This window comes from Corylus avellana, chromosome ca2, assembly GCF_901000735.1.
Source record: "Corylus avellana chromosome ca2, CavTom2PMs-1.0".
Lineage (NCBI taxonomy): Eukaryota > Viridiplantae > Streptophyta > Magnoliopsida > Fagales > Betulaceae > Corylus > Corylus avellana.
The window spans coordinates 48,228,679-48,248,223 of record NC_081542.1 but is presented as its reverse complement, the minus strand read 5'-3'; the positions used below and the strand labels follow the sequence as shown (position 1 = coordinate 48,248,223).

Here is a 19,545-nt window from a genome sequence, read left to right as displayed (position 1 = left end):
AGTCTAACAGGATCAAGAGATGTGTTGATCAGCATATTCCTTTAGCAAAGATAGTCACATTCTTACATCGGTATAGAAAAGGATAGGAAAGGGATGGTGGCAACCCTACCCGCCACCCTCAAAAAGTAGGAACAAAAATAGGACTTTTCAACGGGATGCAAGGACAGAACTAAAACGTTTAGTTTGGAGGAGGGGGCAAAATTAAAAATAAATAAAAATTCTTGGGGAGTAAAAGTTAATTTTTAAAGGTATATTTAATTTTTTTTTTTGGGACCACCCTATGACTTAGGGGGCTCAAGCCAAGGGGTGGTTCCACCCCTAACAGGATGCTAAAGTATGAATGAGAAATCAAATCTAATTTTACTAGGAACTATGCCCAATGTCTTCCTAATTCCGTCCTTGCAAAAAAAAAAAAAAAAAAACTTTGAAAAGACCATACATGTTGAATGCTGACCCGAAAAAACTAATTTTCTGCAAGTTTATTTTAAAATATCTTATCGGATAATTAGTCATATCCGCAAAAAAAAATCTTTGCTACCCGATAATTTTAAAATATCTTATCCGCAACTCGCTCTGACCCACATGGGTAGTTAAAATTTCAACCCTAATTCACAAATTTTACACTAAAATCCGGTCTTTGTGGGGTCGATGCGGGTGGGTTGGGTTTGGGCGGGTTTTGCCCACCCCTAGTCTTGAAATATCTCTCTCTCTCTCTCTCAGATCAATTCACAATCACATTATCTATTTAGCATGTGACTGGAGCGGACTGGGGAAGACTTGAAAATCGAAGCATTTTGGGGGGGGGGATTTTGTATCACATGAACTGCTTTAGGGTTATATTCAGACTTTGTAAACAATGCACTAGGACTTGTTACCCAAATGGTCGTTACTTGGATTGATATCATGTGCCCCAAGCAACCAAAGGGGCAGTCGGCCACTGGCCCCAGTGGTGGTAGTGGGAGACTAGGAGGTTGGTGGCAGTTATAGAAAGAGAGATTTCGATTTTTGGCTGACGTGGTAGAATTCAGGCTGCTAATTTAAAATGAACGGCCCAAATTAGAGAGTATTGCACCCAATCTCAATATGTCATTACACCGACCAATGTGATAAGGAAGATGACAAGGATGTTTACTCAACTGAAAAAATATTTTGTAGTCACTTAAAAGTTTTGGGATTAAATATTGAAAACTGCTGATGAATTAACAATACAGAGCTTATGGGTCCACGGCTCTGTTAATAGAACTGTTCCTCTTTCCCTCATTGTTATAAACACTTTGTGCTAATCTCGTGAAACTGCATTGTTAGCAAAAACAGCTCCTTACAGTTGAGTTATTTTGGCCCAAAACTGAGAGATCAAAGGAGAATATACAAGCAAAATGTCTGTACACGACCCTTACACTCAAAGCAAACATATACTGACAATCATACATCAACAAATGGAATAGAGAAGTAACCGCCTATGTATGTTATCACGCACATCCAGTGCCTTCCACCCCAAGTTCCCAAATAACTTGTGCTGCTTCTCGTGCCATTCAAAAAAATATTCACAAGCACAAAGAGGCCTTCCTTGTAGAGGCTTGGATGCAGATGTTCCCAAGTTCAAGGGCTGGGGAAAATACGCCATTCTGACACCCCTTGCTTGCTGGATTGGGTTGGCTGACATCTAAGGGAGTACAACCTTCAATGCTACTCTCTCTTAAATGCATGCATAGAGAAGACTCGGCCCAAAGCATTGCAGGTGAGCATATCAGCAAAAGATCTCTTGAATATCAGCATCGATGGAGATTGTTCTTTAAGTATTATAGATAGAGCACCAATCAACCAAACTTATCTTTAGCATCGGTGCTGGAGCTTTCAAAAGTCAATCCTATGTTCAAACTTGTATTAGTTCTGCATGCGCGCTTCCTTGCTTTTTTCATTGTGGGAATGGCAAGAGGACCAAGGCTGAGCTGTTGTTCCATGTCCATAGCATGTTTCTGCACAGTAACATCTTTTGTGCTAGGTTTTTTCTTCTTGCAAGATCTGGTAGGACGACATGATGACAATTTTTTGGCCACATGACCTTCACCAATTGTACTTTCTACACGCTTAGCTTTTGTGCTCAAAAGACGATCCGGTGCACATGAATCTAAACTCAACCATGAAAAATTACTTGCATCATCCGCCCCTTGATTAGACAAACCCAACTCTAGGGAAGGAGTGACGTTCTCTCCAAGGATATGAAGATCACCTTCAGGATGACAACGGGTCCTTGGTTCACGTTGTCCATCATTACTAGCTGCACCTGTCACTAGATTTGCCAATGCGGCACTCTGGCCCCCCTATTAAGAAGAGAAGAAAGAGAAAATTAATGACCAAAAATAAAAAGTATAATTAGCTTCTCCCAGAACAAAAATAAACAATGGTTATAAGGGGTGGGGGGAAGAGATGGTGTAACAGTAAAAACAAAGAGACCAGACCAACCTCAATATGACATTAACAAAATTTTCTAACGAAATAAAGCAATGCCTCCCAGTGTGCATAACACCATAATATGCTTTAGGTCAAGGTAGAAAGCAAAGCCCTAAAAAACGAGAGAGAACATGTTTGCATTACTAAAACACGATACGTGTTCAATGTATCAGCCAGTGTGACTGACTCATTAAATGCAGAATCATTAGTGTGCTCATTATTTTCAGAAAAATGGCCCTTGGGATTGGGGTAGGTCTTACGTGTGAATCTTCCCTAACAAGAAAATGGAAATATCAAAGTTTAAAGTGATGCAAATTATCTAATTAGGATACAATTACAAGCAAATTATTCAAACAAGACACAAGCATGTTAAATGTTTAAAAGTAGCAATAATAGATTATGCCGATTTCAAAAGAAGACATGGACCGAGAAAGAGCAGAATAGCAGAAAAAATCTGCAATGGCAAACGCCATCTGTTTAAGAGATACAGCTATGCCAAGTAGATTTTAGTGTACAGTGGATCATCTTGAGAAAAACTGATAGGGGCAAGTCCGACTGTTTGTTCCTTTTTTTCTTTTGGGCATGTATGTGTGTGAAGGTCGGAGTTTACTTTGGAACACCACGAGTATATGTAAAATGAGGTTCAGACCACAACAAACAAAACCAAAATGGCATCCTTCTCATTACTCAGAAGAAAGAGCAGTTACCTTATTTTGCATGCCAATTTGTTCACAGCCCGATCCATCCTCTCCTTCAGAATCAGCCATCTCCTCGCACTCAAACTCTACATGTTCTTCAGCTTCTTCATCAGAGTCGCTCAACTCTTCCTGTTCCATTACAATCTCTGGATGAGAGTGGTCACCTATGTCATCCATGTTGTATCTGCTGATGTTCTTATTTGTTGTTGCCAATCCATGGCCAACTGAAACAATGTTTGTACTAACTCGGGGACAATCATCACTCTGCTCATTACATAACCCATTGATGTTTTGGGTTCTCGTTGTAGATAAAGAATGTGCTGCTGCCATTACTGACATCGTTGGATTACATGCAGTCACATCTCTAGTTTCTGCACCCTTATCTTTTCTAGATGTATAACTTAGGTGGATCTCCAAGTCAAGTTCATTAGCTTTCTCTGTAGGGCTCGGAGGATTAGCACCAGTAACCACACCACGAGTTACACGTGACTCATTGTGGACACGATCAAAAGAATTTTGAAGTGGAGCAGATTTGCCTTCCAAACCAACAGATAGGTGTGCAGTTGAGCATGCAGATACTGAGTCAGTATAAACATCATCAGTTCTTTGTAACAGCGGATGGAAGTCAATGCCAGAGGATGCCGAAGTACAATCCCTTGACTTCAAAGATTTGTTGAAACGTTCAACATAGTTTTCTAGGTGGGGATTATGGAAGAGATTTAGGTTCAACTGGGGCCGATTTCCTGGAAAGAAACTGAAAGAAGAAGTGCTAGTGCTACAGTTCAATGGGTAATAGCGCAAATGTCCATCTTCAGGGGCCTGGAACAGTAAAGGATGCATCTGAAGATCAGAATCAGTCTGCCTTTCCTCTGGAACACATTTATCCTTAACAACTTCAGATTCTTCAGGAAGCAAATGTGTAACATTATCTTTCAGTGGACAACTCATGTTCCGTACAGGTTTTACTGAATGGGTGCTTCCCAACTTCACAGCACGAGGATTTCCAGAAACAAAATTTTCTATTCCAGAATTAACAATACCACCTCCAGCAGCAGAAACCTTGCTAAATGCGCCAACCTGATGGCCTTTGAAGTCAGTCTGAGAGACTACACGAACAGATGGGGGAAGATTCACAGGGGGCAAGTCTGGTGCTAATTTTACTAAGCAGGAATTACTAGCACCACTACTACTTCTTCGGGCCCGATAAGGCCGAGAACAGAATTGGAATTTGCTGCTATTCAATGTTGTACCAGAAGCTGGATGATTGGGTTCCATGAGATTAGATGCACAATTTCTAGCACTAGTAAACTGAGAAGAAATATTGGGATGCTGGATATTCTGTGACAAAACTGGAAACCTGTGCATGATACCAATCTGGGATTGAGTATCACCAAGAAGGCCTTTTTCTTTGAGATTTGAGCCAGGACGTGCAGAAGAAATGAGACTGAAGGTACCCGGCCTCCAATCTGCTAAAAATGCCTGGTGAACATAAGCTTCACCTGCATTATCTGTGCTATCATGTCCACTGTTATTATCTCCACCAGCATTTTCAGCCTGATTGTCCTGCAGCAAATACAACTGTCTTAAGTTAAATAATCATTTATGGAAGAAAAAAAAAACCCTCAATTGCCCATTTTGATGAGATGAAACTGAGCTTTATTTTAAGCCTCATGAGCTAAGCCCTGGCCAGAGGCCAAACTCTTCCACCTCAATAAAACTGAGAAATGCTGATGGGGGCTCAGCAAAAGGAGAGTGTAATACAAAGAAACATGTACACACATAATAGTATTCTAGTCCAAACACATCTCTCTCGAGATTAAAACACTGTATTACGCTTAATAATAATTGAATTTTACTTTTTTGTAGCTTCATAAAATCTTATCAAGGTAATTAAATAAAAGGTTACAAGCAAGCATTATGTTGGAAAGTAAATTCATGATTTCTGAATTTTAAATTTCATAATTTATGAGTGTCGTGCCCCATTCCATCCAACCTTACTATTAAGCTTGAAAGGCATAATAGGTGATGAACCAAGATTACACTAAATGTATCAAGCCTGAGGCTAGCTAGTTTACAGCTCAAATCACAAATTATGTGCTACGACACATCGGTGTGTTTGTTGTACATGTTTTGCTATTAGCAATATTGTCTGATCCATTGAAAACACAGTAGAATATTGTATAAAATGAATAGGAAGATATGAAGGATTAAATGTCCGTGCAAATATTCTAGCTTAAAAGGGATAACAAACCTCCTTTTCAGATCCAACTTGCCAACTTGCCAACTCTGCAGATTTGCACTTTCTTCTCCTTGATTCATATAACCGCCGCTTCTCCTTTTTTGTTGCATCCTGCTTATATGACCTCTGAGTTCCAAGGGCAATGCGCCACTGTCGAGGTAATAAGGATGGATCTCTATGTGGGACAACAAATCGCCACACAGACATCCAATCTAATTTATAAACCTTAAGTCCCTGAGTGATTTGGATGATAAATCAAACATCTATCCATCAAACGAATATCTTTCTAAGAAAAAAAAATTAATAATTCAAAAAAGTTCTTGGTTGCATTTACCTCCTGAATACATGCTATCTCTTCTGCAGACAATGGAGAGGTTTTCATTATCCGAACTGCCTGCATGAAGTAGTAAACAACTACATTAAATTTTACCAATAGAAAATATGACAACACAACCGAAATGCTCATCTGGTACACCAATCTGCTACCAGCATTGTTGATATGGTGATATCTAACTAAAGACTACCTCTTGCAATGATATGTGACCTAAAATATCACCAGTTACAATGTTCGAACATCCGATTACCGTTAATTTCTTTCGACTAGTCAATGTTATGAAATGTTAGATAGAAGAGTCAAGAATGCTTATGAGAATTGCTCGGGAATCCATTGATAGTTACTTTGCCATCCAATCAATTTAATTAGAGATGCAGCCACAACTTAAGGGTGTATTTGTTATCTAAAAAATAAATCTGCCTAAGATGACTATCAATACGAATGAGAAGAGAAGAAATCAAGATAATTTATCATTGTTGTGCTCTAGATTGTTGAGATACCTTAATGGGATTTTCTGGCGCTTTAGATGAGCAGCGATTCTTTTGCCTAACAAAAATCTGCAATAAAAAGAAGAACATGTAAATTAAAGTGGCCCATTATTGCTCAATCATGACATTTATGTTGATGAACTACAACACATCTCATGTCAACATGACATTTTCTTTCAGAACTTGCAAGAAGTAACAAAAAGAACAACTCCTCTACTCATCAGGCGCATGAAACTTTAAAACTGATTGCAATCATTATTCAAAAAAAAAATTATCATATTCATCCATTATCAAATGAAAAAACTCTTAAAAAGTAGCTTTACAAAATAATTTTCACTCTCTCACACACATAAATATCAAATACACACACACTCAGATTATATATATATATAAAAATAAAAATTAAAAATAAAAAAGAAGAAGAAAGAACCACCTTTATCAGCAATGGTTAACCAAACAGCTAATGATGGGAATAGGATGTATTCAATTGATAACCTGTGCCACCACCAATTGTTCCGATGTGGAGACAAAGGAAGAGGGGGATTGGTCAGGACTAAGGATTCTTAGTTTAATAAACAGCAGGTTCCAGGCAATGAGGGCTTTAAGGGGGGACCAGCCCAATCGTTAATGAGCTTAAAAAGTGATTTTAATACTTAAAAAGTTCTTTCAAGCAAAAAAATGTTGGTTTGGTAAAAAGCTTTTTTGGTCAAAAAAAGCTCAAAACTGCGTTGAAGGGAAGCTTGAAACTGAGGTTTTTTCTACAAAGCTCTTTTAGGCTTTTTCTATAGACAAAAAAGCTTTATTTCCCAACACAATCCGAAATAGGTTCTAAGTAGCATTTCTAATCCTAAAAATTATATGGATTAAGAAACTTATACACATGAAAGAACTTTAATGAAATACATTACCATAGCTATCGAGGAGACAATACTTTCAATCCAATCTTACAAAGTATCTAATTTCTTTTCATCTTTTAATTGAATCAAATCGTTTCACACCCTCAAGTAGTTAGGAGCCAAGAAAATAAGCACTCAAAATTTTATTTCCATGCCCTTTGCCAGAACAATTGGTTCCTTCTCTCCTTAGTAGAAAGAGCAGGACAAATAGAAACAGAAATGTCTAACCAAGCTTAGACTTTGTCTAAACAATGATTACCAGGAAATCACGTTTTTAGAATTCATAGTCTAGCTAAAAACTACCTGATGCTTCGATTTGCAAGGAAGAAAACGTTGTTGAATTGCCTTCCAATCTGTATTATATTCCATCAACCCCAGTGCTAATAGCCTGCATTGAATCCCGATATAAAACATGAGAAACATAATAAACATATTTTATAAGTTTCTCATAGATATTTTTTTTATAGATATTAGAATGTCATTAACCCTGAACATGGCATGTGGAAGTAATTACAGGAAACAAACACTCGACACTAAAGGCTAATGCCAAATACCAACATCAAAAATAGAAATTAAATAGGAACCACCTAGGAGCTACAATTAAAAAAAGAAATGATATGTGAATCTCTGATGCAAGGTGCCTCATGTTTATCCTCCATGCAATGCCCAACGTGTTCTCTCATGCAATGCCCATCGTGCTCTCTCATGCAATGCCCAGTGTGCCCCTTTTGCTAGACACCCGTAACAGATCCCATATGCTTGTATACTTCAAATAACCTTTTCTTTATAAGTAAAAAATTAAAAAAAAAAAAATTAAAATTAAAATTAAAAAATTAAAAATTAAAAAAATTTTAAAAAAAACTTAAATCACAGATATAGAGATCTCTTTTTTTGATAAATAATAACCAGTCTTATTAAAAGCGTAAGACGCCCCAAAGTACATAGGGAGTATACAAAAGGATCACCTAACTAGAAAACAAAAAGCGAGCAACGAAGTCATCATCACTAATCGACAACTAGGACAAATGTGTTATAGTCCAAAGATACAGAGTATGAAAACAAGAGGATAAAATGTCCTCCAAAGACCTCTCCAAGTCCTCAAAGTACCTATTGTTCCTTTTCTGCCATAAACACCAAAATAGAGATCTACATCTACAGTTCCACCATTAATCAAACCTGCGGTCTTATGGATAAAATTCCTTTTAGATAAGAATCATTTAAACCAAGTCTCCCAGTAATTTCACCTTAAAATGCTTTTATCTCCCACTACATAAAACCAAAATACATATCATAACAGGTGAAAAAGGCATTGAAGACTATGGAAAAATTGTGAATCTTAGAAGAGATTCATGTTCATAAACAATTATAAATTCTCTTTTAAGCTGTATCCTAAGATATTACTCCTAAAGTCCCATCAACTCCATGAATTTCAGCAAAAAAATTCTATATTATTAATATCTATACCTAAGGTCAAATACATTAGCTTTAATTTCTACATTCAGATTTTGTGTATCTTCTTTATACCATGACAAAAGCAGAATTATGAAAAGCAATGCACCTTGACATGAAGGCATTCTACAACTCACAACAATGAGTAATAAAGATAAAATAAAGCCACCAATTCAGTAAACAATAAAACATTCAACCACCAAAGAGAGAACAAAGCATGGAACTCACTCATCCTCTGCATCAGTGAAAAGCACCCGATTTACAACAGCTGCAGGGGGTGGCTTGCGTGGAAATAATGAAGGATTAAAGAAAGGAAAAAAACTTTGAGCTAGCTTTGCAACTTCTTTTGGAACTAAAGCAACTGATTGCCTCTTGGTACTTTCAACAAGTGCAGCAGCCAATGTTTTTTTAGGTGGTTGTTGACAGGGTGAAGATGTTTTAACACCTGACATAATGGGTCCCCTTAAAATTTCACAATTAGCTTCAGGAGATGAAGGAAAACAAGGGAGGGGAAACAGTGGCTCTCTTTCAAAGGGAGTATCACAACTAGATTTCACATGGCGCTGTTGATAGTCCTGAACAGCTGTGAAAACAGTTTCAAACCAATGTCAAAACATACAGAGGTTAAACTTCTGAACAAGCATATGATTGCAAAAGCATGAAAAACAATTGAAACCTTCTTCATGACATACCAGCATAAACATCATTCATATATCTTCCAACTAAATTGAGTGGAGCTACATCCAAGATGGACAGTATTGGACCACTTATAAAAGGCACCCAGAAAGAGCCCTCATTGTTTTGGAAAGCACCCACATGCCCATTGGAAACATATTCACATCTTCCATTAGAAGTGGCCATGTTTTGAGAAGACACCATCTGGTTAGTTGAAGGAGAGCATACTCTGTGTGCATTAAACGTAGAACATGATTCTAAGGTGCCTAGTGCTGGGGCAAATTTGGGAAGTTCATCTGGCACTGATGAGCCAACATATGGAGGGTAAAAGCAAATGCTGGGATATGGGACACTTTTCCAGGCTAATACTTCATTACGTTTATGAAGCATCTCAAGAATCAGTCCCTGAACCTGGGAGGCAATGTGTTGCCGAGAAGAATCAAGAACACACAGAGAAAATACTTGAATGAGAAGTTGCACATGCTCGTGTACCAAACAATGTAACTGGCCTATTTGATGGGGAGTAAATCCACTTATAAAACCATCTTCTGCTGTGGAAGAAACACGCATCAAAGTTTTCCCATCATTACCAGGGAAGGGTACAGTTGGTCCATTCAGCAAAACAGGTAAGAGTGGACGTAATGGTCTCTTTGCCTGTCCTGAAAGCTTCCTTTTATATTGGGCAGAGTCTTTTTGGCGCCTATTCTGCCTAGTCTCTGGCCGTCGTCCAGCTCCCTCATACTCCTTCTGGGTTCTATCCCTAGGACATTCATCAACATCACTCTCAAGCAACTCTTCAAGTTCTATCTCAAAATCGGCATCATTATCTTCATCTTCATCATCAACATTTTCAATTTCTTGATTTGACTGACCATCACCATCTCCACCATGTAAAACAGCGGCAAGAAACTTCTTGTACTCTTCTTCATCGTCAACATTGTGAAGGTCGTCATCATCATCAGTTTCTTGAAGAAAAGTCTCGAGTTCATCAAGTGTGAAACTTGCAAGAGAATAACGGGCCCTTGTACGTGTACAAATAGCATCCTCATTCTCTAAGTCTGTTTTGGGATTTTGGGCTTGTGTGGTATTACTTAACCCTACTGCCATAACACCATCAAAATCACTTCTAGTGTCATTGCCCCTTGTTCTAACAGGATCAAGTATTGATTGAGAGTTGAAGGCAGATTTTCTTCTCTTAGGATTTCTGGCAACAGAATTTTGCACTTCCTTCTCACACACCCCTTCAGGGGAAACTGTAGCTTGCATCACAGTTTCCTCCTCTCCATGCTCAGAATCTCCAGCAACAGAGTTTTGCAACTCACCAATTGGCTTCAAAGAATTAATTCCCACACTATTGCCGAACGTCTTTCCCCCACTGTCGACAACATCGCCATCCAAACCATCAATTTCAGAGCTCAAGCTCGAAGAAGCTTCCGGAGAATGGGTCTCCTTCAAAAACGGATTGAAATCCACATCTTCCTCCTCATCCTCCTCCTCTTCCTCTTTCTCCTCCTCAGGTTTCAAAGAACTTTCACAGCATCCGGTATCTGGGCAAGCATTTTGACGACCCAGATGCCCAACCTCAGTTGATTGTGCATTCGAACACGAAGACATTTTCAACAAAATGACTGCTCCTGCATCAAAACCTTACAGAACTCTAGAACCGGCCACAGGCCCAAGTATCCACCACATGACAACACACACGTATACCATCCTGAACCATTACAAAAGCAGAAATTAACACAAAATTTCAACCTGGGTTCGATAGATCATTAAATCGAAGTTAAGTAAACAAAAACTCAATCTCCACGCTTTTTCAATAAAGATAAATCCTAACAAGTATGCTTCTTTACATTGTTTCGTTCATGGCTAATCAAATATTACACCTTTCAACTATATATTCGCAAAGTTCTAGCAATGGAACAATAACAAGAGAGAATTAACAAAAAAAAAGTGTAAAAACATTTAAATTCAAAAACTAATTTGACTACATTGTGTTCAAAGCCTCAAGAACCCTAAAGCCCAAAACATAGAAAGGCAAAGTTCGGAGCAGAAAACATTAGGAAACGCTTTCGGAGAACTCTTTTTGTGGGCATGCAAATGACATCGAAACTAAAAAAAACAAGAATTAGTTAGCGAAGGGACAATTACGCACCAGTTGAATGGTTGGGCGAAGGAATTTGGGAGCTTTTTGGGGCCTCTGCAAGCTTTGTGACAGTGTCGTACAAGGAAGAGGTTGAATGAAACAGAACCAGGCGACGTCGTTTTTGTTTTGATGCCACAAATTTTGTTTAATTAATTTTGGGAAAATATATTATAAGTTCCTAAATCAACGTGCCAAAATTAAAAACTTCCTAGGTTTTTTTTTTTTATTTGACAATTTACTCCTTAGGTCAATTGAAATAACAATAAAATTTCTACAGTCAAAATTTTTTAACAGTCGTTAGGGCCACTCAAAACACACAATTTTACCTAATTAAAATATTAATTTTTTATTAATTTAATTAAAATTTTTTAAAAAAAAAAAAAAATTGAAAGGTGGTCAGGGATGGCCGCAAACCACCCCAGGTGGTTTGGGGTGGATCGCGACCACCCCAAACTAGATGGAGGTGGCCGCAAGCCACTCCAGGGGTGGGCAAACCACCCCATGGGTGGATAGGGGTGGCCGCGAGCCACCCCAGGGATGGGCAAACCACACTTGTGATGGCTTGCGGCCATCAATTTTTTTTTTTAATTTTTTAAATTAAATTAATATTTTAATCAGGTAAAACGATGCGTTTTGAGTGGCCTTAATGGCTGTTAAAAAATTTTGACAGTAGGAATTTTATTGTTATTTCAATTGACTTAGGGAGTAAATTATCGAGAAAAAAAAAAAAAACCTAGGAGTTTTTAATTTTTGCGCGTTGACTTAGGGACTTATAATATATTTTTCCATTAATTTTTTAGATGGTTTTTTCTTTATTTAAAATTACTTTGACAATTTTAATATAGTAACATATGAATTATTTAAATTAAAAATAACAATTAATATTTTATGAACTATACTACAGAATTTCTCTAAGATTTTGACAATAGATGCTGACAATACCTACTTATATATCTCTAAGTAAAAGATAAAATAGTTTAATAAAACTATAAAGAACATCCTCTTTAAGTTCACTTAACTCTTTTTTTTTTTTTTTTTTTGAAAGTTTCGTAATTTTTATATAAAAACTGGATCATTGGCCAAGCAAAAGCTCAGACAATAAAATATCTCTAATACAATCAGGACCCTCTTCAAACCATACATTATCAGTGGTCTGTTTAAGAGCCAATTTAGCTAATATATGGGCCACTCTGTTTGCCTCACGATGCACATGTTCCACCTTCCATTTTGCATAACCATTTAGACCCATTCGAATATCGTCTATCAATTGACCAAGTAGACTCTGGTTTTGTCCTTGTTCCTGGATTGCATCAATAATCTGCTTTGCGTCCCCCTCCAAGATCAGTTGTTGCACCCCTTGTTCTTGCCCTGCTACTACCCCAAAATAGGCTGCTAAGGCCTCCGCAGCAGCTGAATCCCATAGGCCCATTCTCGTAATAGTTTTCATCATAATAGCCTTACCTTCATGATCCCGCAATACTATCCCAAAACCCATTTTTCCTGCCTTCTTGTCCAGAGCCGCATCAACATTTACTTTCGCCCAATCCCTTCCAGGTTTTTTCCACCTGTGATGATTCTCCATTCGGACCTCTCTCGTTTGAGCATCAGGAGCATTGGCCTTCTCATACTCTAGTACTGCCATTTCTGCATCCTGTGCTATCTGGGTAGGGTGCGTGAATACTTGATCAAAGACCCATCCATTTCGACGCAGCCAGATTCTTCTCGAGGTTTCAGCAAAGATCCGAAAAATTTCTCCTCCCCCCATCTCGAACACAGCTCCCGCGATATGAAAGAAGTCGGTTCCAGTGGATGAGCTTTTCTGGAAATATTTTCTGCACACAGCCCAGATATCTCGGGCAGCTGGGCATTCCCAAAAAGCATGGGCCGTACTTTCTATCTCTAATTGACAAATTGGGCACAGAGGATCCCCACTCACCTTTTTTCTTACTAAATTCTCCATAGTCGGTAGTATGTCCTTGCAGGCTCTCCACATGAAGTTTTTCACGACATTGGGAGAATTCAATTCCCATATTCCTTTCCACACACCGTTTTTGCCTTGTCGGTTGGAGCTTTCAGGTGTGTTTTCCATCTCTTGCTCCTTCAGCATATGGTATGCACTACGCACGGTAAACACTCCATTTTTCGTTCCTCGCCACACCAACTTATCCGGTTGAGTGGTGGCACTGATTGGCACCGACTGAATGGCTATCTGCTCCTCCTCAGTGAATATTTCCCCTAATAGCGTTGATTTCCACTCCTTTCTATTGTGATCAATCAACTCCTCCACTTTTGCTTCGTCATCTAGAATCCTTGGGGGAGAATGAACCATATAAGTTGAGTGGGTATTTAGCCATTTATCACCCCAAATTCTGACCTTTGACCCAGTGCCAATTCTCCATTTCAAACCATCTTTGATGATCCTAGATGCTCCTTGAATACTTCGCCAAGCAAAAGAAGGTTTATTGCCTAATTGTGCCTCCAAAACCGTACTATTTGGATAGTATTTGGCTTTGAAAATCGCTGCCACCAACCTATCCGGTGAGGTCCAAAGACGCCAGCCTTGTTTAGCCAAAAGAGCTTGATTAAAGACACTAAGGTCTCAAAAGCCCATGCCACCCTTCGTTTTGGTCACCCCCATTTTCCCCCAACTTATCCAATGAATCCGGTTTTCATTAGAGCGGTGACCCCACCAAAAAGATTGCATCATAGAGTTAAGATCATTGCACAAAGTCTTTGGTAGCAGGAAAACACTCATACTATAAGTTGGGATCGCTTGGATGACTGCCTTAATAAGAATCTCTTTACCCGCCTGTGACAAGAAATTCACCTTCCAATCTTGCAACCTCTTCCACACCCTGGCCTTAATGCTTTGAATTCGGCCATTTTAGCTTTCCCCACAAGAGCCGGTAGACCCAAGTATGTGTCAAATCTCTGCGAATTTGGAATACCTGCCACCTCCAATATTTGATCTTTCACCCGCGACTCAGTATTTCTGCTAAAAAATAGAGCTGTTTTGTCTCTATTTAGTCGTTGACCAGAAGCACGTTCATACATACCGAGAATCTCCGTAACCCTGTGCCAATGTCTCAAATCAGCTCTGCAAAATAAGAGAGAGTCATCTGCAAAAAATAGATGATTAAGTTTGGGGCCTTTTCGGGAGGTAGGAACCCCTTCAATGTACCCTGTTCTATCCGCCATAACAAGGAGAGAACTTAATACTTCCGCACATAGTAAGAACAAATACGGGGATATTGGATCGCCTTGCCTTAACCCCCTCGAGGGGAAAATATGACCCACCGGTAAACCATTCACCAAAATGGCATAGTTGGCCGTACGTACACACGACATAATAAGGGTAATCCATTTCTCTGTAAATCCCACCCTTCGCAATATAGCCTCCAAAAAATTCCATTCAACCCGGTCGTACGCCTTACTCATATCCAACTTGATTGCCATATATCCTTTCTTTCCCCACATACGAGTATGCATCGAATGCAACGTCTCATAAGCGGCCAAAATATTGTCCGTGATCAACCTTCCCGGCACAAACGCACTTTGATTCATGGATATAAGGCTCGGCAAAATCTTTTTAATTATGTTAGCAAGAACTTTTGATATGATCTTATAGAATACATTACATAGACTTATTGGCCTAAACTCCGTTACCCTAGATGGGTTCGCCGTTTTAGGAATAAGTGCTATGTAAGTAAAATTAAGATCCGTATCTACACAACCAGCATTCAAAATTGCAAGGACAGAATTACATACCTCCTCTCCCACTACATCCCAATGATCTTGGTAAAAGCCTGCGGTGAAACCATCGGGTCCGGGAGCCTTGTGTGGTGACATTTGTTTTAATGCTGCAACGACCTCTTCCCTTGAAAACTCCTGCATCAAAACTTCATTCATCTCAGCCGTCACACGACATTCCAACTCGACCAAACACATGGCTAGATCAACTTGTGTCTCGGATGTGAACAAGGAGCAATAATAGTTAACAAAAGCCTGCTCCACTTCCTCCTTTGTTTCCCACCTGCGCCCCATCTCGTCAATAATACTCGGGATTGCATTTTGGTGTTTTCTTTGGGTCGCACAAGCATGAAAAAATTTTGTGTTTTTGTCCCCTTCTTTAAGCCATGCTATCTTGGAGCTTTGTTTCCACTTCAATTCTTCTTTGTCCAGCAGGCCCTGTACTTCACGTTGCAGGCTTTTAATTTTTTCTCTATCTGGACACTGCATACCACGCTGTAGTATTTCCAGTTGCTGGTTTTTTTCCTTCAGGATTTTCTCTGTAGCTCCAAACTCTTTTTTCCTCCATTGAAAGAGACCCCTTGCACACCCATTTAATTTTTTCTTCATATCTTGCCATTTGTTCATCCCATTTACTTTCCTTTGCCATACTTGCTTCACCACCTGTTTTGCACCTTTTTCCTTGGCCCATTGTGCCTCATACCGGAATCTTCCGTGTCTCCGCTGCTCCAACCCACCCGTGTATAACATTAATGGTAAATGATCTGAATTTAGGACAGCTTCGGTCTCAATTGACACTACTGGGAAGATGGCACACCATTCAGCAGTTGCAACCATTCTGTCAAGTCTGGCTTCTATGAATGAGTCCCCTTCTTGGCCATTATTCCATGTAAAACTGGCTCCATTACATCCAAGGTCAGATAGCTCGCAAAAAGATAGAGCACTCCTAAAAGCATCCATTTGACCCACTGCCCTCTCTACGCCTCCCCTCTTTTCTGATCTGTCCGTCACCTCGTTAAAATCTCCAAAACAAATCCAAGGCTTGGGATCAATCCCTGCAAGGTGGCGCATAAGGGCCCACGCCTCATGTCGTTTGTGTAACTCGGGGTTGCCGTAAAAGCCCGTTATTTTCCACTTCTCCCCTCCTCTTCTAGGTGTCACTATAGCATTGATGTGTCTTTGGCTATAGTTTTGTATCTCCAAGTCCAAATCCTCCCTCCATAATAAAGCGAGACCTCCACTCCGACCCACACACTCCACAGAAAAACAATTTCTATACCCCATCTTACTTCTAACTTTTTCCATTTTATTATTTCTTAATTTAGTTTCCATGAGGAAAACTACATTGGGTCTCTTTACTTTACTCAACCGGCAAAGTTCACGAACTGTTCGAGGGTTCCCAAGCCCTCGACAGTTCCAACTCAGAATTTTCATATCGGTCGGCGGGGCTGTGGAGGAAACCAAGCTCCAAGCCTTGTGGGACTTAACTCTTGCTTGATGGTTGCTTAAAAAAAAAAAAAAATCTCTTGCTTGATGGTCGCTCGACCAAAAATAAGATTATTTTTTTGCTTGAATTTATTTGAAAAACAGAAAGTTCGTTCGAGCAAAATTGTGATTAATTGCGAGTGAAAAGTGTTCCGACATCTTGATATTGGGATTATTTCTAAAAAGGCTATGTCTATAAAAAAAATTTATCGGGAACTAAGTATTTATTTAGAAAAAATTACACTTTATCCTTCTAAAGTTTCATATGATTTGTAATTTGACATTTAATGTTTTAAAATTTGCAATATACCTTATGAAGTCTCAAAAATTTGCAATGTGACTCATTCATTAAAAATTTATGTTTTCTTTTACAAAAATTATGAAAAATACTTAATTACCCATATTTAAAAAAAAATAAAAAAATTGGGGTGGCTCATAAGCCCACCCAATTTATTTAGTTTTTATTTTTGGTTTATTGAATTTGGGACATTTTTGAAATTTCTTAAAACACATGGGAGCAATTTAGAAATGTTAGACAAAAAAAATGCATGTGAGCAATTTTTCAACAAATTTAACGGAAATGGCTAATGGAGTGGCCGAATGGCTACATTGCAAATTTTTTATACTTTGTTAGGGTACATTGCAAATTTTTAAATATTAGATGTCAAATTGCAAATAGGGTGAAACTTTGAGAGAAAAGTGTAATTTTTTCATTAATTTATATTTAAGGGTTATTCCACATCGGTTGTGGAAGAAGTTGGTGGTTAGTTTATAAGTGTGAGGGAAAACCTCATATCTTGAGCTAGCTTTCGGGGCTAAGAGAAGCCCAAGACCTAGGGCTGGCAAAACAGGTCCGCGGGTCGACCCGTTTACGACCCGCGAGTACTCGCAACCCGTTTAAGCAATACCCAAACACGACCCGTTTAATAAACGGGTTGGACCCCCCCCCTGACACGACACGACACAAGTATTTTCCCGGTCACGGGTCACCCGACACGACCCGTGAGACCCATTTAAAATAATGGGTCGTGCCAGGTCGACATAACCCAACACGACCCATTTATTAGGAATAAATGGGACAAAACACTTAATAGACGCATTTTCAACCTTAACGCCTAGACCTAAAACTCGTCCCTGCCTAACGCACAACCTCAACGCCTCGCCTAATCGCTGCCGCCCCTACTGCCCCATTGTTCTTCTCCTCCCAAAACCCTTCTCTACTATTTCTCTACCCCTTCTTCTTCCTTTAGCTCGTGACAGGGAGGAGAGGATGTGGAGGTTAGTGGTGGCAATAGCTGCTCTCTCCAGTCAGGCAGCAGCACGGAGCTTCTGTGCAACCAAAAACCCTAATGTACTTTCTACCTCTAAAACCCTTACACAAGCTGATTTTGGCTCACATCTCACTGAAGTGGGGCAGTCTTCGGTGGGTTTTGGTGAAAATGGTGATACCCAATTGGAGAATTTTTCCGATGGGGTTGAGATTCCTGGGGCTTTAGATAGGGATGCCCAGTTGGATAGTTCTGCCTCTGCGGCAGTGCAACGTCAGCGGCGTAGCAGAGAGAGGGGGAGAGCGGCAGTGAGCGGAGAGCGGAGAGAGAGAGAGAGAGAGAGAGCGGCGAGCGGGAGAAAGAAAGAGGGGCAACGAGCCGGCGAGAGAGAGAGCGGCAGTGAATGAGTGGAGAAAGAAAGGAAAAATGGAAAAGGTTGGAGAAAGCAAGAGGGGCGGTGGACCGACGGTGGCGTTGCATGAGCGTGGCTGCGTGAGGAGTGAGGACTAGGAGCCGAAAGGGTCTAGACAGTGAACTCTAGATCTGGAATCTGGTCTCTGGAGAGTGGATTGCGTTTTTCACTTTTTCCTTTAGGCAATTAGGCTAAAAGTAATTAAAAAAAAAAAAAAAAAAAAAAAAAAAACGTGTCTGGCAGGTCACCCACGGGTGACCTGTGACATAACCCGCCAGACCCTCATAAACGAGTCGGCCCGTTTATGACCCAAACCCGTTTAATGTAAACCCAAACCCGCTAATTTTGTGTCGTGTTCGTGTCGGATTGTCGGGTCGTGTCAAAATTGTCAGTCCTACCAAGACCACCTAACACTGGTATCAAAAGCTCAGGTTTACCAGCAAGTCTTGGTCCAACAGTCCACGGGAGAAACGGGTTGTCGTTGCTCCGACCTAAGGCTCGATGTATGAGGTGGAGATTGTTAAGGTTATCCCACATCAGTTGTGGAAGGGGCTGGTGGTCACTTTATAAGTGTGAGGGAAAGCCTCACCTCTTGAACTAGTTTTTGGGGTTGAGAGAGACCCAAGACCACCCAATACTAGTATCAAAGCCCAGATTTACCAACAAATCTCGGCCCAACAGTTTACGGGAGAAACGGGTTGTCGTTGCTCCAACTTAAGGCCCGATGTGTGAGGGAGAGATTGTTGGGGCTATCCCACATCGGTTGTGGAATGGGCTAAAATTGGTTGTCTCTGTTCCGACCTAAGGTCCAATATGTGAGGGGGAGATTGTTGGGGTTATCTTACATCGGCTGTGGAAGGAGCTGGTGGTCACTTTATAAGTGTGAGGGAAAACCTCACCTCTTGAGTTAACTTTTGGGGTTGAGAGAGGCTCAAGACCACCTAAGAGACATAACCGACCAATTATATCTTATTATTAGTTTTCTTAATAAAAATACTTCACATGAAGTTCTTCTTATATAAATACAAATAACATATTATTAGTGATAAGTTGATTAAATACAAGAATATGAAGAGTTGGCAATTAACGTAACACACGTATTTAACTCGGATCGAATTCACACGTCATGTCAAAAATTATTCGCGATAAGCCAAAGTAACCCAGGAGCGATGTGATCAACTCAACAACCCATCAAAAGTAGATAGCTACCGGTCTTCTTTGTCTCAACCACCAATTATCTTTTATAAAAAGTTA

General features: G+C 39.7%; 1 protein-coding gene across 1 annotated transcript; it reads right to left on the bottom strand.

The window, feature by feature from the left end:
* Positions 1 to 1,179: 1,179 nt before the first annotated feature.
* Positions 1,180 to 11,454, bottom strand: LOC132170308 (uncharacterized). The gene is made up of 9 exons (XM_059581237.1): positions 11,386 to 11,454; positions 9,248 to 10,944; positions 8,784 to 9,138; positions 7,410 to 7,494; positions 6,223 to 6,279; positions 5,723 to 5,782; positions 5,401 to 5,622; positions 3,159 to 4,712; positions 1,180 to 2,321 (listed from the first exon to the last, which is right to left on the bottom strand). The coding sequence occupies exons 2-9, from the start codon at positions 10,842 to 10,844 to the stop codon at positions 1,818 to 1,820; spliced, it is 4,434 nt and encodes a 1,477-aa protein (XP_059437220.1). The 5' UTR covers positions 10,845 to 10,944; positions 11,386 to 11,454; the 3' UTR covers positions 1,180 to 1,817.
* Between the last annotated feature and the right edge of the window lie 8,091 nt (positions 11,455 to 19,545).